At 41.7% G+C, this 26,976-nt stretch overlaps 2 protein-coding genes across 4 annotated transcripts in view; both read left to right on the top strand.

The window, feature by feature from the left end:
- The window catches only part of TDRD9 (tudor domain containing 9), a 65,470-nt gene extending 59,944 nt beyond the window's left edge, over positions 1 to 5,526 (top strand). For both annotated transcript variants that reach the window (XM_068682621.1, XM_068682622.1), the window contains exons 34-36: positions 267 to 376; positions 3,347 to 3,419; positions 4,698 to 5,526. In XM_068682621.1, coding sequence (XP_068538722.1) covers positions 267 to 376; positions 3,347 to 3,419; positions 4,698 to 4,790 — 276 coding nt within the window. In that variant the 3' untranslated portion in view covers positions 4,791 to 5,526. The remainder of the gene's footprint in view (positions 1 to 266; positions 377 to 3,346; positions 3,420 to 4,697) is intronic.
- The window catches only part of ASPG (asparaginase), a 71,504-nt gene continuing 47,898 nt past the window's right edge, over positions 3,371 to 26,976 (top strand). The window contains exon 1 of one of the 2 annotated variants that reach the window (XM_068682640.1): positions 3,371 to 3,419. The gene's annotated coding sequence lies outside the window, so the exon portion shown is untranslated. Of the gene's footprint in view, positions 3,420 to 22,577; positions 22,664 to 26,976 lie in introns of those variants that run through there. The other variant, XM_068682639.1, reaches the window with a different exon arrangement.

Here is a 26,976-nt window from a genome sequence, read left to right as displayed (position 1 = left end):
AAGTAGCCTGTGTCTTCTATAGCATAGCTGATTAATCTTGAAGATCGATTTCAAGCAGCTGAAACTCTAACATCTTCTACTAGCAGTGATGCATCTGGAGGAAGAAGTGTTTCTAAAGCTTCAGATGTTTTTGCTTATGTTAATAATATTTCAGTTAAAATTGAGTTTTATGGGTGCCATAACCGCCTTCTGTACATGTCAATATGCTGTAACCCAGAACTAGGACTGGTGTATAGTACTTCATATTCTGTCACTTATTTTTACAGATAAACATCCTGAGGACAGCCATTAATAAGCTGCTCTGTGAATGTGCAGCGTCCTCTGACCAAGAGAAAATGACACAGCTGCAGGAAAACATTCGTGAGATGCTTCTAAGGTAATCATTTGTAGAAATAAGAACTTGTGTTTCACTTTCTCAGCAAAAGCAAAATAAATGATTGCTTGAAGCATAGCTCAGGTTAGGCTTTGGGGAAATGATAATATAGGGTGTTTTCATTTAATGATGCATTTAATTTACTTTGCTTATTTATGAAGCAGTATATTCAACAACTTTAGACTGCTTGTGGAAGCACTGGTTCTTCAGGGAAGCCTGATCACTTAATAGTCATAAAACCTAGACTGTAAAACCTGTTCCACAAGATACCAGTTCTGATGTGTCTTCGCTTTTGTGCACCCAGGACAAAGCTACTGAAGTCCTATGACATAAGAGCACAGAAAAATTTAGATTTTTGCGCTACCTTTCCTCCCTCAACGGGCCTGTTGAGGGGAGATGCTGCTGGAAGTCCAAAGTTAATTTATGAACTGAAGGAAGGTCACCTGCCTTTTTCTCCAGCAGGCCTCCCTGCTTCTCATAACTGAAATACTGACTCCAAAAAGGTTGTCGTAAGTCAGTGCAGCTAGTCTTGAGAATTCTTCCAGCTTGCAGTGTTTGAGAAGGGTTCAGGGGAGCAAGGTCAATGAAGTTTCCCTGTAGAAAGTTCCTTCCAATGTCTGTGATGGCAGAGCATGCCATGAAAAATCTTCCTTGGTTTATAAATTTAGTGTGCATTTTTAGTGCTCTCTACATCATCATCAGTAGGCTTTCCTCATCCTTACCTGGCTCTGTATTGAACAGATCTCAAAAAAGAGCTGACTGGACTTAAATTAACTTAAAGTGAAGTTGTTGTGCCCTCTAGTATTGCTGTTCTGTAGCAAATGTGACCCTTTTCTACAGTAAGCTCTTCTAAAGTAACTGTGCCAAAATGAGGTAGTTTCTCATACTGATAGAGATCAGAAGCTTTTAAGCTTAGCTGCTATTACCTTAGGTTATCAGAATGGTTATCAAAGCAAGCTGTTCATGCTGAATTAGTTTTCAGGTGTTTCTTGTTTGTTTTTTTTGAATGTACCTGTTCAGTTGATTTTTTTCCCCTCCAGCTGTGAAAAGATAACAGCCTTTACTTAAGGAGTATGAGTACTTGCTTTAATTTCCAATATTGGAAAGAAAATGAGATGTGGTGCATTTTATAATAAATTAACAAGTGTAGGGGCAGTCAGTCTTAGCCTTTGAGGCACTGAAGAGGAAATGAAATTAAAAAGCCATAGAAAACTGCCAGAAGATGTGGGCTAGATGATACCTTGCGTAGGTTAGCTGACCAGCAGACATCTCTTGCAGGAACATGTCAGCTTCAAGCTAGCTGTTTGTGGTTTGTGTGTACATCCAGAAGGGGGTGGAAGAACTTTGTGGAAGCTGCACCTCAGATGTACACTACTTGCACTTCCAAGTGAAGTAGCACCAGTGCAAACTGCCAGATCCCTGTTGGTGTTTCTCATCTGCAAAATTCTTGCTAAAGTACCAGCTGTTGGACGTACTGCTGATGCAATAATTAATTTCCTGTTAGTGTCCTAGTACCTCAGGCCAGTTGGTGTCTGTGTTGCTTTTGGACACTGTCATCTACTACACTGTTTAGACTTCAAAGCTGAGTGAAGTTTGCTTGCATGATTCATGCGGTAACAACTGCAGGGAGAATTCAAGGAAAGTGGAGAGAGAAAGAAGCATAACCACAAAACATCTCTGAAGGTGCCTGTTTGTCTGTGACAGTAACAGTTTACACTCAGACATCAACTCTAAGATGAGAAGTTGAGGACACAGAAATGTCACTGCTATTTCTTGAAGTTTATGAACACTTGGTATTGTTTCAGGACTTCTTTGGGGTTGGTCGCTCAGACATTTACAGCCAGTCAGGAAGGGAAGGAGCAACCACAGGTCCTTGGTGTTGCTGTCTTTACTAGCTCAGTCAGTGCTGATGCTGACAGCTTTTCTCAGCTATTCTCAGCCTTCTGGGTGTCTGTCTTTAGGATTTAAACCTTTCTGTGGTGACATTTTCCCTCCTGGAATCTTTATGCTGCTACTAATTCTGTCCCAACAGTCCTACTGCTATTTTTTCTACCTTTCTTACCTCTTTCTGGCCTTTCCACAGTTCATTCTTGGCTGTCTGAGTCAAGGTTATTTAGCCATTCTGTGTTTGGCTCTGGGACACAGGCAGCTAAACTTGGGAGATTACAGCAGGGATTCTGCATTGTGGGGAGGTGTCATCCTATCAAGAAACTAGAAGTGATTGTCTCTTCTAAAAGGTAAAAGAATGTGTTACTTTAGAAATTTCAGAAAAAATGCAGAATAAAAAGAATACTCTGGTTATTGTCATGTCCCATTCCTATGATTAAGATCTTTCATAATTTTGAATATTTTTTCGCCTTAGTTTAAGGACTTGAAGGAAGAAAAAAATTTTATTAGTAATAGTACATGCATACAAATGTAGCTTCAACAATCTTTAATTACTTTTTGAAAGCTAATTATACTTACAGTATGTCACCACTGCTTAAGACCAAAATGTGCATTTGAAAAACACATCTAGACAGAATTAATTGAAGTCTACTACTGCTGTACTTTGCACAGCTTGAGGAAATAACAGGAGCAGACAGACAATCTATAGTAATAGAGTCGTCTTGCAAAACAAAATGCCCTAAAAATAGCTTTATTATATGTTGTGGTGAATAAGCATGTAAGCATAAAACATATAGAATAAATGATATTTGCAAATTTTAGTACTTTATCAATTTAATAAATAATACTTTCTTCAAACTAACAAAAAAAAAAAAACGCATTTACTGACCCTGTAAGTTTATCTTTCAACTTCTTAAACTAAAGGGGCAAAGTACAGGTAAGTGAACTAGTTACACTAAATTAACATGGACATTTAAGATTCCTTTCAGCATAGACACCTTACAGACATACGGCTGTACCTGCTATATACATTTCTTATAATTAAATGCAAGTTTATTTCTTAAGGTTATATTTATTTAATTTCAGTTTGATCTGCAAATCACGACCTCGAGATAATACTGTTCCTAAGTGGTATGAGAAGCCATATCAGTGGAATCAAGTAAGTGTAGAAATGCAATTTAAAAATAAATAAGTATATGAAAATGAATGGAGTACCCCAGTATGCTTAGTTAAGTGGTCAAAGGTAGAATTTCCTTTAAAAGGAAGTCTCTTGAGCCTGAGGGTAAAAAAAAAAAAAAAAAATAATAATAAAAAAATGCATACTGAAATTAAAGATACTGAAAGCACTATAGGACTGAATTTTAGGCATAAAAACCATTCTGTATGCATCTGCCTGCATTGAGATTGTATTTTTGTAGTCTTTTTTTTGTATACAGATGTTAAGACTTTCCAAACAGAACACTTTATGGTATTTGAGATGAGCTTGTAGAGGCAGCTTTACCTTTGGAAGTTAAAATTGTGTTCTTCCTATTAAATAGTTACAACATTAAGGAAAGATATATTTTTCTTTAGGATTTATCTGGATGCATATTTTAGTTTGTTTTGGGTTGCTCTTTCTTCAGGTTATTTTCCCTCTTAAGCTGACAGATGTGCTGTATTTTAGAATTGCTGTGATGGGATCAGAAGACAGTGTTCTTGAAATCTGGGAAGGTTAGAGCTGAGGAGTATAGCTTCCTACTCGTAGAAATCTGACCTTTCTTAAAGGGCCTCTGCAGGCCAGTAGATTCCCTGTGTGGTTCTCACGATAAATGAGCGCATATTCTTAAGTAGAAGTGAGTGAGAAATTGCAGAGTGCAGGAATAAGAACTTCATATGCACCCACCATGTCACTTTCTTACTCTAAGGCATGTAAATAAGGGATTTAGGTCTCTTCTGGAAAGACTGACAACAGTGGATAAACACCAAGGGCACATGTTTCCAGTAGGCATTCAGTAAGGGTCTAGAATGTGTCTTACTGTCTTAAGCCTAAGTATTTTTATATACAAATTGCTTTTTCCTTGGTATTGTCAAGATCATCTCTTGCTCAGCTATATTAGTGGTTAGCTTTTTGTAACGTGTTAATGGATAAACCCTGTATCAGGATTGCATTCTAGTTTAAACAGTTTCAGGACATTACTTATGTCATCACTTAACATACTATCTGTAATGCCCTGGAAATGATTGTTGCATAGAATTCTGATTCAGGCAAATCTTGAGATAAGAACTATTATTATAAAATGTCTTATGCTGAAATAGGTAACATACTGAAATGCCAGTATGATTTGAAACAGTCAAAGCCCTTCATAAGTAGAACAAGGCAGTATTTTCCTTAACTGTGTTGCATAGGAAAGCATTTATTAGACTGAATTGTAACTTTGATCTGTTGTCTTCTGATCAGGTGGATTCACAGCATGTCATTGACCAGTCAGAAAAGCAGCAGGAAAGAGATGGTCTTTATCAGCTACATAAGCTTGTTGTGTTGAATGTTTAAGTATTGCTTGAAGGCTTTCAGAGGAAGAGGTATTACATGTAGTCTAAAAAATTGTGTTCTAGATAAGCCTTGGATGTTTGTTTTGCAAGGCTGTTACTTAAAATTAGTGTAAGTGTACTGAGGTAGAGCTTGGTGTATGTTTGCTCTTTAAAAGCAAAAGTATGCTGACCTAGATCAGATGGTTATTCATAAAACAAACTTACTTAAAGCAGGATGCAGTTTTCAATGTAATAATATTGCTGAGTAGGTTTATCACAATGGACATAAGACAAAGCAAACCTGGGTTTACTTGTTCTTTTTCTGTCTGAATGCTCATGAGTAATGGGTCGTGATTTTTTTTAATTTTTCTTTGTCTAGGTTTCATAGTTTCTGAAGTCATATAATGGTATTGTCTTTGTAAAAAAAAAAAAAGTCAAAGGAAGACAAAGATTTGGATTATGTTCTGATTTAAACAACTTTAAATACAGTTTTTTTTAAACAACTTTAGATACAGGTTTTTTTTCATACAACAAAGCCTAATATAATGTTTCCTTTTCCTGTATGGCAGAAGAATGCTTTTGAGTTACTGATTTTATTATACCTTTGTTTCATCTTTTCAGCTTGTTTTTCTGATCCATGAGATCTTTAGTACTAAAAATGAGGTCAGTGGTTTCAGTGTTATATGTAGAACTGAAATGTAGAAAATGTCTGTTCTGTTGTGCAGTCATGCTTAATAAAAGTTAAATTTAGTTATTAATGGTGTGTGATTGCGTTCATGAAATACATGAATACAAAAGCAGTATATGGAAGAATATTCATCTTTTCTGTTTTAACTCAGTGGTTTGAAGATCATGTAATACTTAGTCTTCTAGACAGAAACAATTGTCACAATTTAAAATTAAAAAAGGAAGCAGATTTGGGGAAAACGGGGTGATGATTAATTTAAAGAAATGATGTTAAGTTGTACTTAGAGTGAAAAGGAGCAGTTGTATATTAGGCAATTTCATTAGCTTATTTCCTCCTTTATTCAGTAACATTACTTCCTCAGATCCATTTTAGTAATTCCTGTGAATCATAAGCTATCACACTATATAGTGAAATGGTTTAACAGATGTTCTTAACACACTGTTTCTTGGACAACAGTATTCCTCAACCTGTTGTAAACAAAGTGTTGTAAACAAATTGTGTTACATCTAAACACCCTTGGGGGTAAACGAAACACACAGAACTGCAAATCTTCACTCTGCCTACTAGTGATAGGAATTTCTATAGGAAAAGGTAACTTTGTAATAACATCATGTGTATCATACATTTTGGAATTTCTTCAGAAGGAGTCTTCATAAGGAATACTGAAGTTGACAGAGGAACAGTATGTATTTACTATAATCAGATGTTTTAATCTATTGATAATGTGTTGTGCTCTCCTGGTTGATTCATGTGCATGTGCTGCCATCTGCTGGGATTATTAATGTGCTTGTTGCCCTTTGAACTTCCACTTGCATGATGTAATTAATGCCTTCAGTAAAGAAGAGACCCTCTGTAATGGCTCATGTCCAAATAAAACTGGTAAGTTTCTGCTCTTGTCCTTATAACAAGAAGAGTTAATAACTCCCCCCCAGGCCAGGCCAGTAACTCAATCTGCCATTAGTAACTTGATATGTGCGAACTTCTTTTTGGATTGGGGTATTTTTGTTTTGTTTTTAACTCTTAAGAGGTCCCAGTTTTTATCTTAAGGTGCTCATGCTGTCAGAATGAGATTTCATTTGTCACTCTTCACTAGTAATCATTTATATTGTGTATTTCTTCCATCACTAAGTTCAAGGCAAAAACATTATTTGAATGTAATGTATTGGTCTTATTAACTAGTATTTTCATTCTTCACAGCCTTCAGTGGTAATGATAAAATGATTGTGTTGATAGGTGCTCCTATCAATAAGTGCAAGTCTGAAGATGGACCTTCATTGTTAGTCATAATTTCACCCACAGCTGCAATGAAATCAAGTAGCAGTTACATTTTTAAATATATATATTTTTTGCCATTACATATTATTAATTTTGGAACTTAACTGCCATAGGCTGTGCTAGAAACAAAGCATATCATAGAATCATAGAATCATAGAATATCCTGAGTTGGAAGGGACCCTTAAGGATCATCAAGTCCAACTCTTGACACCGCACAGGTCTACCCAAGTTCAGACCATGTGACTAAGTGCACAGTCCAATCTCTTCTTAAATTCAGTCAGGCTCGGTGCAGTGACCACTTCCCTGGGGAGCCTGTTCCAGTGTGCAACCACTCTCTCTGTGAAGAACCCCTTCCTGATGTCCAGCCTAAACTTCCCCTGCCTCAGCTTAACCCCGTTCCCGCGGGTCCTGTCGCTGGTGTTAATGGAGAAAAGGTCTCCTGCCTCTCGACACCCCCTTACGAGGAAGTTGTAGACTGCGATGAGGTCTCCCCTCAGCCTCCTCTTCTCCAGGCTGAACAGGCCCAGTGCCCTCAGCCGTTCCTCGTACGTCTTCCCCTCCAGGCCTTTCACCATCTTCGTAGCCCTCCTCTGGACACTCTCCAACAGTTTCATGTCCTTTTTATACTGTGGTGCCCAGAACTGCACACAGTACTCGAGGTGAGGCCGCACCAGCGCAGAGTAGAGCGGGACAATCACCTCCCTTGACCTACTAGCGATGCCGTGCTTGATGCACCCCAGGACACGGTTGGCCCTCCTGGCTGCCAGGGCACACTGCCAGCTCATATTCAACTTGCTGTCTACCACGACCCCCAGATCCCTCTCTTCTAGGCTGTTCTCCAGCGTCTCATCGCCCAGTCTGTACGTGCAGCCAGGGTTTCCCCGTCCCAGGTGCAGGACCCGGCACTTGCTCTTATTGAACTTCATGCGGTTGGCGATCGCCCAGCTCTCCAACCTATCCAGATCCCTCTGCAAGGCCTTTCCACCCTCATTCGAGTCCACAACTCCTCCAAGTTTGGTGTCATCAGCAAACTTGCTCAAAATGCCTTCTATTCCTACATCCAGATCGTTTATAAAAATATTGAAAAGTACCGGCCCTAAAATGGAGCCTTGAGGGACCCCACTGGTGACCGCCCGCCAGCCTGACGCAGCCCCATTCACCATAACCCTTTGGGCCCTGCCCGTTAGCCAATTGCTCACCCATCGTATGATGTTTTTATTTAGCTGTATGGTGGACATTTTGTCCAGTAGGATCCTATGGGAAACCGTGTCAAAAGCCTTGCTGAAGTCCAAAAAAATCACATCAGCTGGTTTCCCTTGGTCTACCATACGGGTGATCTTATCATAAAAGGAAATCAGGTTAGTTAGGCAGGACCTACCCTTCACAAACCCATGCTGGCTGGGACCAATGACTGCTTTGTCCCCCAGGTGCGCCTCAATATGTTCGAGAACCATCTTCTCCATGATTTTACCAGGCACTGACGTGAGACTGACAGGCCTGTAATTGCTAGGGTCTTCTTTCTGACCCTTCTTGAAAATCGGCACAACATTTGCCAGCTTCCAGTCTACCGGGACCTCTCCAGACTCCCAGGATCGTTGAAAAATAATTGAGAGAGGTTCCGCGATGACGTCCGCCAGCTCCTTCAGCACCCGGGGATGAATCCCATCCGGACCCATGGACTTGTAGGGATCCAGGTGGAGTAGCAAATCCCGCACACGTTCAGGGTCGGTTGGGAGTTTGTCATCCCCACCGTCCCGGTCCTCCAGCTCGGGGCACCCTGGGTCCCGAAGCCCATCATCGGCATTGAAGACAGAGGCAAAGAAGGCGTTAAGCGTCTCTGCTTTGCCTATGTCATCGTCTGTGAGAAGACCTTCCCTGTCAAGGAGCGGCCCTATGTATTCTTTAGTTCTCCTTTTTCCATTCACATATCTAAAAAAACCCTTTTTATTTTCTCTCACAGACACAGCCAGCTTCAACTCTAGGTGTGCTTTAGCCACACGAATTTTCTTCCTACAGACACGAGCAGCATCCCTGTATTCTTTCCATGTCACCTGGCCCTCCTTCCAGTAGCGAAACACTCTCTGTTTCCGCCTAATCTCCATAAGAATGTTCCTGGTCAGCCACGACGGCCTCCTGCCCCGCCTGCCTGACTTGCGATATTTAGGAATTGCCTGATCTTGTGCTTCTAGGAGGCATCGCTTAAAGAGTGACCAGCACTGGTGGACATCAAGGCCTTCAAGAGCAGCTTCCCAGGGGACCTTGCTGACTAGTTCCCCGAGCAGCCTGAAGTCCGCCTTCCCCATATCTAGGGATGAGGTTTTGGTGGCACTTTTCCTTCTGTCACCGTAAATTTTGAACTCAACCACTTCATGGTCGCTATGACCGAGGCGGCCACCAATCACCACATCTCCCACCAGACCCTCTCTGTTTTCTAGCAACAGGTCTAGGAGGGCACCTTTCCTAGTTGGCTCCGTTAGCACCTGCACCAAGAAGTTATCATCTAGGTGCTTCATGAACCTCCTGGACTTGCTCGTGTCAGCCGTGTGGCACTCCCAGTTAACGTCTGGCAAGTTGAAGTCCCCCATAAGGACAAGGGGAGTTAATCTCGAGGCCTCTCTTAGTTCTGTAAAGAATAAGTTATCGGCGCTATCGTCCTGGCCAGGCGGTCTGTAATAGACTCCCACAACGACATCCCCTTTATTCGTTCGTCCCTTGATCCTTACCCAGAGGCTCTCAACTTTGCCATCGCCGACCTGAAGTTCCACACAGTCCAGCCCCTGCTTCACATACATCGCCACCCCACCACCTCGCCTACCCTGCCTGTCCCTCCTGAAGAGCCTGTAACCATCTATTGCAACACCCCAGTCACAGGACTCATCCCACCAGGTTTCGCTTATGCCGATGATGTCGTAGTTGCGGGACTGGGCCAGGACTTCTAGCTCATCCATTTTATTCCTCATACTGCGTGCGTTTGTGTAGAAGCATTTCAGGTGCGTCTCCTTACACTCAGCACCTTGTGGATCGAACCGAAGGACCTCACTGGCACACAGCCCCTCTGATTCTAGCGTACCATCCCTTAGGTCTTCACCGGCGTGCCTGGTTTTAGCCCCTTCCCCCTTCGACTCTAGTTTAAAGCCCTATCTATCAGCCCTGCCAACTCCTGACCCAAGATCCTTACCCCTCTCCAAGAGAGGCCCATCCCATCCGGTGCCATCAGGCCCGGTGTAGCATAGACCTTCCCGTGATCAAAAAACCCAAAGTTGTGCCGGTCACACCAGTCACGAAGCCACGAGTTTATGCGAACAGCGCACCTTTCAGCTTCCATCCCCCCTATCGGAAGGACAGAGGCAAACACAACCTGCGCGCCTGAACCTCTAAGTTGTCGCCCCAAATCCCTAAAGTCTCTTTTGATCGCTTTCGGACTTCTCTTTGCTACTTCATCGCTACCAGCCTGAAAGACCAATAGCGGGTAGTAGTCAGTGGGCCGTACCAGGCGCTTGACCTTCTTGGCAATGTCCCTGACCCTGGCCCCAGGGAGGCAGCAGACCTCCCTACGGGTAGGGTCAGGCCGACAAATAGGGCCCTCTGTTCCCCTAAGGACAGAGTCACCCACAACAATCACCCTTCTTTCGTTCTTGGTGGAGGCAGTCCTGATGCGTGGAGTTGACCTCCTCACCCTAGGAATCCTCCTGGGAACACTTTCTACCTCTTCCTCAGTTGCTGTTGATCTCTCATTCTCCAGGGCCTCAAACCTGTTTTGTAAGGGCACCTGGGAAGGTGGGGTCGGAAGAGGAGGGCATCGCCTGCGATGTCGAGCAGGGACCTGTCTCCATTCCTCCTCAACTCCCAGATCCCCTCCCTCTGCCCGACGGCGACTGGGCAGGGTGTCCACCCCCATTTGGGGTGTCTCACCCCGGTACCTCTCCTTGAGGCCCTGCAGGGAGTTGCTCCAGAAGTCTATCTCCCGCTCACACTCCCTGATGGCCCTCAACCTCTCCACCTCCTCCTTGAGCTCCGCCACCATGCGGATCAGGCCATCCACTTGCTCACATCTCACGCACGCAGTGTCTCTGCCTCCTGCCGATGGCAGGAACAGGCTCTGACACTCCCTGCATCCCGTGACCTGAACCGCTGCATTCTTTAGCGGGTACTCGGTCTGGGTGTGTACCGACCTCCTGCAGAGCGCACCGTGCCTGGTGGAGACCATTATCGCCTAGCTAACGACTGTCGTTAACAGGTGTTCGTATGGGCGGGGGTTCCTCTCCGCCCTTCCTGCTCGCCCTGCCTGCGCGACCTGCCGCGCTAACTGCCGCGCCACTCCCTTCTGACGCGCCACGCCCTGTTTGCCCGCCCTGGTCGCCGCGCTCCTGGTCGCTCGCGCTCCCTAGGGGCTGCTTTTGAACGGCCGGGGAGGGGGCGCTGCTGGCTCCGCCTTCGCCTCGTCAGCCTCCCTCACGAGGGCTGCCGGCTCTTGGCGGCTCCCTGAAGTCGGCTCGATGCCGGAAAGTTAGCCCTGCCTGGCCCGATCCCCCGCTCCGCTGCAGAACGCGTCTGCCCCGGAGCCGATCGCCTCGGCAAATGGCGATATAAACAAGTACAGAAAATAATTGGAACTCCAGGAAAGGCAGATCCTTCAGTAGCTGTTAGAAGTGAGGGACTCAAACTCCCTACCCTACTGAATTTCAGAACTTGAGGAAATGCATTGGAGGAATGCCTAGTTTTTTGTCCTTTACCAAACGTTTTCTTTTGCCAAATCTCAGGGTGAAGAATATTGTTTACTTATCCTTTTAAAGATGCCATAATGAGTCAAACACTCCTTGCCAAAAGGACTCAAATTTGAACGTGAGGTGCAGTGGAATGTGATTATGGACAAATACAACTTAAAAACAAAAAAAAAGAAACCGTTGCTATTTGCTACATGATTTGTGACTTCTCATTTCTGTAAATTAGTATTTGAAAAGAATTTCAACTGTTGAAGAATTTTAGCTGATAATAGATTTGGTAAACAGCCTAGATCTTTTAATTTATACTGAAGACTTGCAGTTTTCATAGGTTGCTACTTATCCTGGTTACATCTGGATTAGAACACAGAAATGAGTTAGGCAGAAGACTTCTGCCTGCTAGGCAAAAAATAGACAACTCGGGGCACTTTTGGAACTGCAGTTCAGTATATTAACTATATGAAACATCTGACTCTTGAGTAAATTTGGCAAACCCGAAGTACGGTGATTAAAATGCTGAAACTGAGAGAGCATGTGAATTTCCCTAAAAGAGTGACAGTGTCACGACAGACAGTGATGTGGAGTTTGGGAAATCATTGGGCTGGAACTATTGTAGCCTCAATTTGAAGTCTGTCATGCTTGCCTGAGGCAATGATAACATTACTATCCCCAATGTAAGGAAAACAGTTTTCATAATCTATTTCTTTTAAGTTATTATGAACGTTGTTGTCAGCCCAAGCCAGCTGATTGCATTCAGCATCAGTACCCATCTTCGTTCTTCAAATGAGTATATTAATCGCTCCTTATCAGTCAGATTATCTCTGTAATTTTCCTATATCCTTAAACAGTGTAGAGTAAGGTGGTTTCCAGAAAGGCAGGTTTTAGAGGAGAGAGCAGGAGGGATATGAGCAAGATCTTAACCTAATGGCATTGTTATGGGTTATGTATCAAAAATAATGATTCCAAATATCTGCTAGCATTTTTGAGGAAAGCTGCTGTGTTTAAAAAAACAAACATAGTCTAGACAGTAGCAGCAACGGCAGAAGTACCTAGTGTATTGAAAATGCCCAGACTTCAGTGTCATCTTCCATTTGCATTGAACAGATTGGGAGTATTTTTTTTTTTTTTTTTTGCCAAACACCTTTTTCAGCACTCAGTTTTAGACTGTGGAAAAATCATAGATATGGAGCTACTGGAGAGGCCAGTGAAGAGACGTGAGGCTGGAGTGCCTCTTCTATGAGGAAAGGCTGAGAGAGCTGGGGCTGTTCAGTCTAGAGAAGAGAGGGCTCAGGGTGGATCTCACGTGAATGTATATCAACTGTCTGAAGGGGGGGGGATTGCAGAAGATGGAGCCAGGCTCTTTTCAGTGGTGCCGAATGACCAGATGAGGTAATGGGCACAAACTGGAACACAGAGGTGTTGTATCTGAGACTGGTTGGAACTGGACAGTCAACTGGAACTCTCCATTTTTGGGGATGCTCAGAAGTTGAGTGTACATGTAGACCTGGGCAGCAGGGACATTGGACCCGTGATCTCCAGAACCTCAACCTTCAGTGATTGTGAAAGAGGTTTTGTTTTCCAAAAGTGTAGATAGGAAGGTCTGAAGCCACCTGTTACATGTTACCAGAGAACTGTAGAAGATGACTTATGAACACAGGAGTGTTGAAGTAGGGGAAAACCATGTGAAACGAAGAACAGCAAGAAAGCAACTAGAATGTACAGCTTTCCTACTAAGCTGGTGGTTTTAAAAGGTGGTGAATGACAGCGGAAGGTAAGGAAATGTTTTTTTGGAGACTGACTATATAGTTAGGCTTCAAAATTTTTTTGTTTTGTTTATCTTGCTTTGCGAATTATGCATTTTTAAGAGCCACCCCATAAAGAGCTTTGGTTGAGTTTCATAGGGGAAATGGGGAACAGAAATAAATATGCTGTGGATCTCTGGACAGGGAGACTGTTCCTAGGCACACAGTGCATGGAGTACCCAGAGTTCTTCCAAGCTCCGGCTTTGTTTTTGCTTGTTTGCAAAATGTGGTTGAAAATGTAGTTCAAAACCTAAAATTTTATGTCTGTTGACTATGCCAGCTGTTTTTCCAAGTACACAAATGACTAAAAGATCAAAAATATCTCTGGTTGCTAAATTGTTTCTTTATAGTACTTGAGCACATTCTCTACAGTTCCTTCGGTTTAATCATATTGTTATGAACACTTCTACACAGTGAAAGAGAAAAGGATATCATTTTTTTTTTTTAAGTGACAAACCTTTCACAAAAAAATGCGACAGTCACTCAGGTTTGATGTAGGGCATCAAGGACAGAAGTAATACCAGGCTTTAATATACCTGTACTTGTGAGATCAAGCAATTTGAAATGAGTTTTTCCTTCCTTGTGGAAATTCAGCACTGAACTCAAAGCAGTGTTAGGATTTTCACGTGGTACTCCCCAAACAGTGTGACGGTAAGGACGTGGGTGATTTAAATGAACCACGCAGATCTCCTGCTCAGACTGTGGACACTTGCAACATGGCAGTATACACATTCTGCAGTGAGCGTCAACATAAAAATGAAGACGAATATTGGTGTCAATTTAAGAGGATTTATTTCCAAAGGAAGCAGGACTGTCCTTTTTCATTTCCATCTGATTTTTATGAGATACAGGTGAGTGCATATAACATGTTCAGAAATGTTGATCTTCTCAAGTGTGCTTATGCTTTTGTAGGCATCTGAGCTACCTATTTGTAAAGCTTGCTCATGTATTTTACGTGAGGTTTTGCTTACAGTGCAGACATAGAGAGTTGACAGTCAAAACGAACGTGATTGCTGCTGATGGCAGGTCTTAAAATAGTTATTGAAGCTACTACACTTGTGCAGCAGCTAATACAATTCAGTGGCAGTGCTACAGGATGAGGAGTATACAGGAGGGGAAGCCTGGGGTACTTGGGCACCTCCAGAAGACACATTAGTGCTTGTGTAGACAGATTTTTATGCTTGCTGAGTGGATGCTTTCAACAAAAGGATGCAAATGGTAACGAAGTGATCCTAGGAACAGTTGTTTTGTAATACTGTGTTGTAAATGTTCATATCACAGATGAGAATTGAAACAAAAAGGACTTGCACTCTTCTCTGTGCACGTGCCAGACAGTAAATTCAACTCAAAACTTGTCATGCTGCCAGAGGCATTCAGTGAAGACAACAGAATTATTAATAGCAGTTTCTGTCTTCATTTTGTTGCTGCCAAATTTTAATGAAAATAATTTCACTACTTTTCAGTTTATTTGAACTGAGACGGTCATTTTTTTTCAGCTATAGCAACATCGATATTATGATTGCTTGACAACCATAAATCTAGTCATTTAGATCTTCTAGCATGGTATTGCTTTATTCCTTTTTTTAATGTCATAGTAAGCATTGATGTGCAGTCAACTTCAGCTGGCTATCTTTTGGTAGAAGTTTTCTTAGTTCAGAATCACTTCCACAGTTAATTTTAATGTAGTCTGAACTAGTTCTTGTCTGAAGCAAATGAAAATCTGCTGTAAACTGTTCTGAAACATACAGAGATGATGGCTTATTGATAGTGGAAGAATTGGTCAAAGTTGCCAAGTATCCTGAGATACTGGAAATGGTCTGCAGTTCTTCTCATTTATTTAGTGCTGGGGGTAAACAGGAGTTAAGTTGTATGCTTAAAATTTTGGAGGATTAGCAATTTATGGAATTGGAATCCAACGGAACTTTGGGGCTCGCAAGGCTGTTAGTGCTGGCAGGCATTTACAGAAGGACCTTTGACATTTTCTTGCTTTGCAGTACTTTTTATGTGCTCTTTATAACTTGCGGAGGCGTACATTGCAGAGGAGTGTGGCTGCGGTGTGGGTGTCTGACTTTGTCAGGAAGAGATGTGATGCAGGAATTTTCTTGATTCAAGCAGGAATGGGGCAGTGTACAGGAATCTTGACCATGTGGTCCAGGTTTCCAGGTTATTAGATGGAAAAATAAGAGTATCTCCTGAGAAGCAATCTGGACTGTTTTATTTATGCAATTCTGAATTGTGGCAGTGACTACTTAAACATCAACTAGTGATTAAAAAAGCAAAACCCTCTAACTAGACACATCCATTATTGAAAACTATGCTAAACACTCTAACAGTTGCAATTAAACATAACTTTTAAAAACTCCAGCAAATCTAGAACCCAACTAGTTGATAAAAAGTACAAACTGATACTACCAGTTATTGTATGCTCCATTTCCTCGGTGGGGCAGATCACATGCACGTGCTTTATTAACTAGCTGGCATTTGTTCCCTTATCCTAGTTGTATGCCTGGATGATTTTTATTTCTTTTTTTCTAAAGCCTTAAAAACAAAAGTTTATCTTGTTAGCAGTCTCTGGGATTCTGCAGTCATGAGTCCTCTGACTCATGCTGCATGGTGCTCATGTGCCCTGTTTGCTTTCTTCTGGTTTTATTTTAGTTCTTGATGCCAAGCCATTTATGTTACCTTGCCTAAAGCTATATACAGCATGTACCTTTGCCAGTGCCTACAGCCTACTGCTAGATTGTACTCTTGAGTATTAGGATCTGTTGCAAACTCAAACCTAGAAGCTTCTCCTTACTGAGTCATTTGAGCGCTGCTCTATACTATGTCTCAATTGGTTAGAAAAAAAATAAAATCACAATAATTCTGAGTATTTCAAGCAGAATGCCTGTTGTCTTCCAGTCTAAAGACCTAAAATTTTGTTTTGGACTAGGAATTGTTTTAGGACCTATAAAGGGACCATAATAGGATTCAGCTAGGACCTGTCGGAAAGTTCGCTTACATGCCTTAAGCTGCAGTAAGGGCTGAGAGCTGGAAGCGTTGAAGTAGGCCAATATTAGGTGTGATATGATGTGTTGAAAGAGACCTGTTAATGTGGTTTTTTGTTTGTATTGATACCAATTGCAGTTTCTTTAAGGAGCTACCAGCTATTAGCATGGTTTAGAATGTAATTGGTTGGGTTGAACTTCACAGAATTTGTTGGCCCATTTGCTCAGCCCGTCCAGATCCCTCTAAATGGTAGCACAACTCTGGTGAATCAGCCATTCCCTGTGTTGGGTTGTCGGCCACCTTGTTGAGGGTGCTCTCTGCCTGATATTCTGGCTCGTTAATGAAGATGTTGAGCAGTATTGGTGTCGTTACTGACCACTGGGGTACATAACTAGTAACCAGACTCCAACTGGACATCGTGCAGCTGATGACAACCCTTGAAACTTAGCAGTTCAGTTCTTAGTTTCTCCCTGCTTACCTAGCATCCTCACTTTGTCTATGAGAGTGTTTAGGAGTACAGTGTCAAGACACAGTAAAAAAAACAAAACAACAGCAAAAAAAAAACACATCCACAGTAGAAGGCAATCAGGTTGATCAAGCATGATATGTGGAATACATGGAAGGGAATATTTTTGTGTAGCGAGTCAGCCATTCACAGAGAAGATTTACATAAGGTCAAAGCTCTCTTAGTTATTTAATACATGAAAAATAATTATTGTGTTTATGGTCCAAAGATCTATAGAGATTTTTTTTGAAGGCTTCATTATTTTTGAGGTATGATATAGTTTACAGTAGTCATGGTGATCATTTAACGTACTACATGTTAACCAGAGCTTCTGGGATGACTGCAGGAAGAATATTTGCTGGGCTTGCTCTTCTGACAGCTTTTCGTCTGTCCTGTACTTACATAAATCACTTACTGAGATGCAACAAAAGAAGAACTTCTAAATCACTGGATTGTACACACAGATCACTAATTATAGTTGAGAGTCCAGCTGAGCAACTAGTATCTTCCTTCCCAGAATTTAGCAGTCTGCCATTTTGCCATTGTTAGGCAGGTGGGAACAGCTAATGGTGTATTTTTGTTTCTATGTACCAGAGGTACAAGAAGGCGATTGTTTTGGAAGATACATATTTCACATTTATATATTTGAGCTGAAGGCCAAGTCCAAGCTCTGCTGAGGAATGGCTGTTTGTTACTTGCCTCAATCAAATATCCAGAGTATGATTTTGTATTATATGCTGTTCTGTACACAGTGAATGACATGAAATGTGCTCACATTTTCATTGGTGAAGACTGTGATTGTTGTGTTATTGCTGCATTTTTGGAATATCTTAAGGCTACAGAGTAAGTTGCAATGATACACAATGTCACATTAGAATTATAGAATCACAGAATCATTAAGGTCGGAAAAGACCTCTAAGATCATCTGCTCCAACCACCACCCTACTACCACTGTCACCTGCTAACCCATGTCCCTAAGCACCACGTCCAACCTTTCCTTGAACACCCCCAGGGATGGTGACTCCACCACCTCCCTGGGCAACCCATCCCGGTGCCTGACTGCTATTTCTGAGCAGAAATGTCTCCTCATTTTATCTGAACCTCCCCTGGCACCACTTGAGGCCATTCCCTCTAGTCCTGTCACTGGTTACCTGTGGGAAGAGGCCGACCCCCAGCTTCCCACACCTTCCTTTCAGGCAGCTGTAGAGGGCAATGAGGTCTCCCCTGTGCCTCCTTTTTTCCAGACACAACAACTTCAGCTCCCTCAGCCACTCCTAACAGGACTTGTGCTCCAGGCCCTTCACCAGCTTCATAGCCCTTCTCTGGACACATTCAACAGCTATTCAAATGCACGTTGTATTGTACTCTAATGATCTTTTACGTGTAGTTTTTCTTTACTGATAGGTGGCCAAATGCAAGTATTTCTCAATCTATTCATCAGTTCGTATCAAATGATACTTTTAAGTGTTGTACATAGTAACATCATTCATTTGACTGTTTGACAGCACCCATTTACTTTATTCAGGCTATTGAACAACCCTCAGGTGTTAATGACTTTTAGTGCATCAAAGCTAACAAACTAGAAATATCTGTCCTCAAGTGAACGTTCTGCTCAACTATCTTGACTCCTGAGCTTTTTGCTGTTGGGCTTCTGCTATGTTGTCAAGATTGAGATGATAGAACTCATTATGCTGGACATTTAAAACTGTTCAAGTATGAAGCAATAGGTTGTATCAAAGACAGATATGGTGCTACTCCGCTGAGGAATGCAGTTCAGCTAACTTGTATAAAGGCAAAATGGGGGATTGTTTATTTCCTCTACAAGACTGCAGTACAGAGAATAAATTGACAGGATACAGTTTTCAGTTTCACCTTGTCACAGGTCACTGTAGCTACTGAAAACCAGAAGGAGGTGGCAGATCAATGGCATTGCCCACTACAGGTACACTAGTTTCAAATAAGTTGTGTATGTTCTTTGGCCAACTTAAAAGATTCTGTAAAGACGATAGTATTTTTGTCTCCAAGTCAATTAACATACTAAAGCTTTTAATGAATAGCCATAGGTCTAGGAACCTGTAATATCTGATGTGATTCTTTTGTGAAAGTGAATGACATTGATGGGACAACTCGGCTGTTAGATTTGCTTTTCTGGACAGCACTGTCCAGACCTGCAAGATTCTCTTGCTGTCATCCCCTTTTTCATTAAAGCAAAAAAAAAAAAAAAAAAGGGCAAAAAATAACAACAACAGCAACAATGCTTACAAACTCAAAATCAAAACCTGTGTTTCGTTGGTTTGTTGTAAATAGTCATTTTGTTGAGCTACTGAAAGTGTTGAAATAGAACCTTCCCTTCCAAGAATTCAAGTTTGTTTTGGCACCCTGTTAGGTAATATTCTGTTACTTGTGGCATTTCAGAGAAATTCATCTGTTGCAACACTCAGAGCACCCACATTTTTTTTCTGCTACTGTCAGCATCGTTTATTTAGGTTTGGGTGTTATTCCTCTGTATTCTTTAAATTGTTTCTGTGGAACTGGTTCCTAGTCATCCATGCTCCACCAATCTGTGCAATGAGTCATTTGTATGCTATTTTACCATTTATTTCAGACTACTTCTGCAATCCAGGAAGATCATTCAGAATTATGTATCCCATCATAAAAAGTGATTATCAGATGTGTCTTGGAGAAAAAGAGAGTTTATGTCCAGTGGAAGACGAGGCTGGCAACTCGGGGAGAGTACAAGGAAGTTGCCAGCATATGCAGAGAAAAAATCGGGAAGGCCGAAGTCCAGTACGAGCTCAACCTGGCCACTCTGATCAAGGATAACAAAAAATGCTTTTATAAATACATTAACAGCAAGAGGAGGGCCAAGGAGAATCTCCATCCTTTACTGGATGCAGGGGGGAACGTGACTACTGAGGATAAGGAAAAGCCTGAGGTTCTTAATGCCTTCTTTGCTTCTGTCTTTACTAGCCAGACCACTTATCCTCAGAGTTCTCAGCCTCCTGACCTGGAAGTCTGGAACGAGGAGCAGAAGAAACCCCCCACAGTTCAGGTGGAAACAGTTAGAGACCTGCTGCTCCACCTGGGCTGTCACAAGTCCATGGGGCCAGATGGAATCCACCCAAGGGTGATGAGGGAGCTGGTGGATGTGATTGCTGGGCTGCTTTCCATCGTCTGTCGGCAGTCATGGTCATCCAGAGAGGTTACAGATGACTGGAGACTTGCTAATGTGACAGCCATCTATAAGAAGGGCCATAAGGAGGACCTGCGGAACTACAGGCCTGTCAGCCTGACCTCAGTGCCAGGAAAGGTGATGGAAAAGGTCATCTTGAATGCAATCACACAGTGTATGTGGGACCGCCAGGGGATCGGGGCTAGTCAGCATGGGTTCATGGAAGGTCTGACCAACCTCATCTCCTTCTATGACCAGGTGACCTGCCTGGTGGACGAGGGAAAGGCTGTTCATTTAGTCTACCTAGATTCTGCAAGGCCTTTGATGTGGTCTCCCACGGCATTTTTCTGGAGAAGCTGTTGGCCCATGGCTTGGACAGGTACATGCTTTGCTGGTTTAAAAACTGGCTGGATGGCTGTGCCCAGAGAGTGGTGGTGATCAGAGTGATATCCAGCTGATGGCCGGTCACTGGTGATTGTTCTCCAGGGGTCAGTGTTGGGGCCTATCCTCTTTAATATCTTTATTGATGATTTGGATGAGGGAATTGAGTGCACCATCTGTAAGTTTGCAGACAACATCAAGCTGAGGGGTAGCGTTGATCTGCTGGAGGATAGGAAGACCCTGCAGAGGGACATGGATGGGATGGGTCGATGGGCAGAGGCCAATGGGATGAGGTTCAACATGTCTAAGGGCCGGGTCCTGCACTTTGGCCACAACCACCCCATACAGCACTACAGGCTTGGGGCAGAGTGGCTGGAAAGCTGTGCAGAGGAAAAGGATCTGGGGGTGCTGGTTGATGCTCACCTGGACACGAGCCATCAGTGTGCCCAGGTGGCCAAGAAGGCCAACGGCGTCTACACCTGTATCAGGAACAGTGTAGCCAGCAGGACCAGGGAAGTGTTTGTTCCCCTGTATTCTGCTCTGGTGAGGCCGCACCTTGAGTTAGGTGTTCAGCTTTGGGCCCCTCACTGCAAGAAGGACATCGAGGCCCTGGAGGGTGTCCAGCAAAGGGCGATAAAGCTGGTGAAGGGCCTGGAGCACAAGTCCTGTGATCTGAGGGAACTGGGGTTGTTTAGTCTGGAGAAGAGGAGGCTCAGGGGAGAGCTCATTGCTCTCTCCAAATACCTGAAAGGAAGGTGTGGGGAGCTGGGGGTCGGCCTCTTCTCACAGGTAACCAGTGATAGGACCAGAGGGAATGGCCTCAAGTTGTGCCAGGGAAGGTTGGAAATGAGGAGACATTTCTGCTCAGAAAGAGCAGTCAGGCACTGGGATGGGTTGCCCAGGGAGGTGGTGGAGTCACCGTCCCTGGGGGTGTTCAAGGAAAGGTTGGACGTGGTGCTTAGGGACATGGGTGGCATTGGCGGTAGGGTGGTGGTTGGAGCAGATGTTCTTGGAGGTCTTTTTCAACCTTAATGATTCTGTGATTCTATGATTCTATATCTGAACTAAAGGCCGTATCCTAGTTCTGCTGAGGAATGACTGTTACTTGCTTCAATTGAACACCCAGAGTATAATTTTACATGTATATTATCTGCTGTTTCACATGGAGTGAATGATGTGAAATGTGTTCACATAGTTTCACTGGTGAAGACTGTGATCTTTGTGTTACTGCTGCATTTTTGGAATATCCCAAGGCTACAGAGTAAGTTGGAATGGTACACGATGCCGCATTACCCTGGTCCTGAAAATGTTGCAGTCACAGGCAAAGTGATATACAAGTACTTATGCAGTGCCTTAGATTTCAATTTGCCACTAATCACTGAAAGCCTGCTTGATTGGTAGGTGTTGCAGAGAAGGATCTTTTGAAATGCATAATTATTAATGTCCTTCTTAGATGGTTTTCCTACATTTCATGATGTGAGGAAATAAACCATTCAACTAACTGGAAGATACGTGTGTCTTATGATGTTAATGCAAGTAATACATTTTTAAAATGATGTTGTAGGTGAGATATGTATGCTACTAAATAATACCTTTTTAAACTTTTGTGCTTTGGGCTTTGGCCTGTGTTTGCAAGTAAAATAGGCAACTCTAATATGTATGGAAGAAGTATGTAATATTTAAGCTTCTTTAGAATCACTAGATTATTGCAAGACATAGAAGTCAAACTAGTGCTGTTTCAGTTTTCGTCTTAAAATAGGGACTGCTCCATTATTAGCATGCGTGTTAAATCCCAAAATATTTGGGATTAATCTCTGCCCATATTAATAAATTAGTTTTGATATAATATTATTTTGTTTTGAGATATTTCCCTCACTACAAGTAAAATATTGCTACTTCACTACATTACTACTTACATATTCATTTTCCAACTCAACAAATATTTAAGCATGTAAAATATTTTTTTTAGAGTTTGAAATGTACATCAATAAAAAAAAATCCTACTCTAAGCTGTATGTTACAAATCAGTGTACTGTGTATTATTTGTCAGAAAAAGGTAACCTAAATACATGAAAAATCTCCACTTACTGTTATTTTTTACAGAGGAAAAACTGTCATGAAATTTTTGTTTCTTTAATTTGTTGATAGTTGCTTACACAAGAAAAAAGCCTTGTGGTGGTCTGTTAAGTACTGTATTGTAGCAGTGTTCTTTGCATGTCTGTTCAGGATTTGAAGATTAGGGTGGTTTCTTATTTTTTCCTAATCGTGCATCTACAGGTCATGTTAACAGGTTGGTTGGCTGGTACCTGACTGGTAGAAACCTGGAACAGAGTGGCTGTGATGGCAGGAACTTCTTCCAGCTAGTGAGTGTCACTGTACTCTTTCTGATACGTTGCATACAGAATAATTGAATACTCCTTTCCAATTTAAAATAACACTTTGCTATTCCGATTCCAAAATTCCCTGCTTTAAACTCATAACAAACTTGGAAATCATTTCTACTAAGTCATCCAAGGCCATTATTCTTTTCTGTTTTCAGAAAGAAAAAAAATATATTTAAATGTAGCCTTGCTAACTAAATTTTCAGAGAGGCTTTTCTTTCTTCCAGGCTTATATTCTAAGACTCTCTGGGCCTTTTGTTGAATTACTAAATGTGTTCGTAAACCCTTATTGGAAGGGAAGGTTCTAAGTTTGCTTTGTTTACCCTGTTAGGTAATTTTCTGTTACTTGTGGCATTTCAGAGAAATGCATCTGTTGCAACACTAAGAGCACCCAATTATTATTTTTTTCCCCTATTGTCAGCGTCTTTTATTTAGGTTTGGGTGTTAGTCCTCTGTATTCTTTAAATTGTTTCTGTGGAACTGGTTCCTAGTCATCCATCCTCCACCAGTCTGTTTGTGCAATGAGTCATTTGTATGTTCTTTTACGATTCATTTCAGACCACTTTTGCAATCCAGGAAGATCATTCAGAATTATGTTTCCCATCATAAAAAAGTGATTATCAGATGTGTGCAGATAATAAGCTATAGTCTTGATTTTCAAATAGGCTATATTTCATTTGGAAATGAAAAAACAAACACAAAACACACCTGTAAATAAATAACGCTACATGATTTTATTTTTTAGTTGGAAAGGAACACTATCAGTTTTTTCTTGCCAAAACTGTTTTCAAAAGTTGACTATTCTGAAAAATGAAGTGTTGAGATTCTGAACAACTCTAGTAATCATACTCAAATTGAACTTTAATTCTGTTAAAGGGCAGGTGTGTTGTATTATTCCTTTCTAAGTCAGAGCTTTAAGTTTTGTGAATTGGGTCTGTGGTCTCTGATCAAAGATGTGAAAGATAGCATTATATAGCATATATAACACAATACTCACATTTTTGTGGATTCTTTTGACTGTATCTGAGCACCTACAGGACAGACAAAATCATATGTTCTTTCTAGGACAAGTCCCACAAAACCTAAAACGATCTCACCGTAGGTAGAGTTTTAAACTAATTATTCTTTCCCTGTGTCTTTTCCTAGATTACTCTGAGTAGCATTGTAAAGGGAAAAATACAGTGATTAAAACCCTCTGAGATCTGCGTTAGAAACAAACGAATAAAATGAAGTATGTTGTTCTGTGATTATGATATGTAATTAGAACTAGCTGTAGAATTGTCATTCTGGAAGAAAAAAGGTTTCTTGCAGGAGAACCAAAATACTTGTTAACATGGAAAGTTTTGCAGTGGATATACACAGCTAAATCCCAGCAGCTGGAATGATTAAGTGGTTAATTTCTGTCAGTCATCATTGCAGTTTTTGTTTTCAATAGCCAACAGTTTATAGGCTATTGTTACATACAACATATACAGTTCTCTGCACTGAAAGATGGGTGAGTGAATATTGAAAAATGACAAGATTATGTAATGATAAGCATTTATTCTAAGTGATGGGACAGATTTAATTTATTATATTAGGGAGGGAATAAATTATTTCTGCTCTCCAGAAGAGCAAGAGAGTATCTGGGATTCTTTTTTTCCCAGTCAGATTTCTCAAGGAATTTAGAGTTCAGGCTGGAGTTTTGTAGCCATCATTGTAAATGTTGGTTCCCACCCTTAGCCTTTTGCTCCTGTCTACTCTTGCCACATCTTACTCTTCAATATAAAAATTAGAGGTCCTAAGCTGATTTAGGAAACTTGTCCAGGTTGAAAACACTTTGCACTTCAACCTTTTTTCTCCATGATTACTTTTTAACCCTCACTGATTTTGATTACCATTTAGTGTTCAGCCACCTCGACAGCTTCACATAAAGTGATGTGGGATGTGAATGAACAGGCTGGGGTCAAGTGGATGCTCCAAAAACTGCTTAATCAAGCACTGATCCCAAAGGAGCCGTGACTTAAGGGACAAAATCCGTGTAACTACGGAGAGAGAGCGGAGGGAAAAGTTCAGCTGCAAAATAAAGAAAAGGAGGCTGAGATAATAGAGAACCAACAATAAATAAGAGTACCAGCTACTTGTTTAACCCAGATAAATGACTAGTCCTCTTCACAAAATAGCTGTTGCATTACCCCTTTTTAAACCCTTTTTTTTTTTAATTATTAATTCATTTTTTTATTAGGGGATTTCTGGTTACTTTGCAGTGAAAAAGGCCGTCACCTAATACTAGCACTACTCTTGCTTCTTGTTGTTTGAGCACAAGCTACATTCCTGATACCCTGGTACTACGCTTAATTAGTGTCTTGTAATGGTTCCAAATTCCGTTGAGAGCTTTGAGACACTCAACTTGGAATGTATTGGTGGAAAGTATTCTTTTAAGTACAGAAACCACCTTGGAAATATGTATTTCATGTGAACTGATCCATGCAATGCATTGATAGAGCCTCTTTGACAACAAGGAGGAAGATGAGGGCAGTGGCTGGCTTTACAATCTGTGTGAAGGGCTGACTTGGCTGCACAGCACCCTGTAGATCAGGCTTACAGGCTGTTTGAGAGCTTTCTAGTCAGGATCACAGTGAGGGCTGCAATGACAACGTCACCATGGGTGCCTGCTGTAGGCCACCTCTTGAAGGGAGGGAAGACCCCCTGTGAATGCTGGAAGGAAAACATGGAGGGAGGGGAAAAGATATCCAGGAGACATTGTTGATATCAGGGCAATTTTTTTTGGACACAGTCTGGCAGAAGATAAATACTGAATGCGTTTTGCTTTACTCTAGCTGTAATCTTATGCCTGATGTGCTTCTACTTGCCTCTGACAAGTAAAGCAATACAATACAAATTGCATTTTAGGTGCATCATTTCATACTAAGACAGCTCTTAAAACAACAGAAGTAGTTTAAGAGCGTTAAGCAGCACAGCCTTCAACTCATCCTATTCTCCAGCAACTTTTGTAAAGTGAAGGTGTCAATCCAATGGACTCCTCTTCCAACATAAACTGTCCTGTTTGATTTCTTTTTAAACAAACCTCGCGAATGAAGGCATGTGTACTTTTTCAAATAAAGATGGCGAGAATATGAGAAAAAAATAATAAAAAAAAAAGACAGGCCAACTCCAAGTTCTTACCTGTACCAGCAGTTGTGCAAGCAAGGATGTCAGATCTGTGAAATGGCAGAGGGTATAAATGTCATTTCTGTTAGAATACTAAGTGACAGAAATTGGAAGTGTAAGAAATGGCTCGGACTATCCCCTAATATATATTTTATCTTGAAATTGGGTTAAAGTTTATTCAAAAGCTGCAGCACAGGGCACAAACTAAGTGCGTATGAACCAGAGCCAAAAAAAAACGCCCAACTCACCACTTTTACAGAGGAAGCGTGTTCTTCCTTTGGCTTACTGGATAACTCAGGCACTTGAGCTAGATGTTTTGCCCCACCAGTATCCATGCAGCAGCTCGTTCTCAGCTCTGCCTCTCAGCAGTTGTTGTCCTACTTCCTCATTGTCTTTAGCCCCTTTGCCAGTTTTGCTCTGGAGTTGGCCAGTGGTAAGGAACATCGTGACTACAGACATGAAGACCTAGCCTCTTTCCTTGAGAACAACTTCAGCCTCCTCATCCTTGACCTCCCACACCTGGTCCTCAAGAGAATCTGCCCTATGCCTCCCGAACATGAGTCTTAGAACCAAAACGGGTATGTGAGGTAGACACCAATACAGGACTTGATGCAGATAATTTTGTTTTATGGCAGATTCACCTGCCCTCTCACCTCCATTCCCATAGCTAACATCTTTGTTTTGGTTGAAGTTGTTGGAAGGGTTGGCCTTTGTGCTTAGGGACATGGTGTAGTGGGTGACATTGGTAGTAGGGTGCTGGTTGGACCAGATGATCTTGGAGGTCTTTTCCTACCTTAATGATTCAGTGATTCTCTGATCTCCCACAGTCTGCAAGCTGCATATCTCCAGCTTTTTTTCTGTAACATACCACTGTTACCACTCTTTTCATCACACCTCCCCAGCTCCTTTCCTTGTCAAATTGCCCTCTAATCTGAATGTCAATGATCTTTACCTAGTCGCTAAGCCCTGAAAAACTGTCCTCAACTTTTATTTAGCTTGTATAGACACTGCTTCCACTTCAGACTTGAAGGAAAGCTTTGTATGTCTGAAACCTTAGGAAGATACTTATAGAAAGGTGTAGGAAAAATACAGAAACACCTAGCACATTATCAGTCATTGTAGGTGAAATGTAAATTGGAGCTCAT

The sequence above is a fragment of the Anas acuta genome, chromosome 5 (genome assembly GCF_963932015.1).
Source record: "Anas acuta chromosome 5, bAnaAcu1.1, whole genome shotgun sequence".
Lineage (NCBI taxonomy): Eukaryota > Metazoa > Chordata > Aves > Anseriformes > Anatidae > Anas > Anas acuta.
Note: the sequence above shows the minus strand (reverse complement) of the source record. Positions and strands in the feature narration are given on the sequence as shown.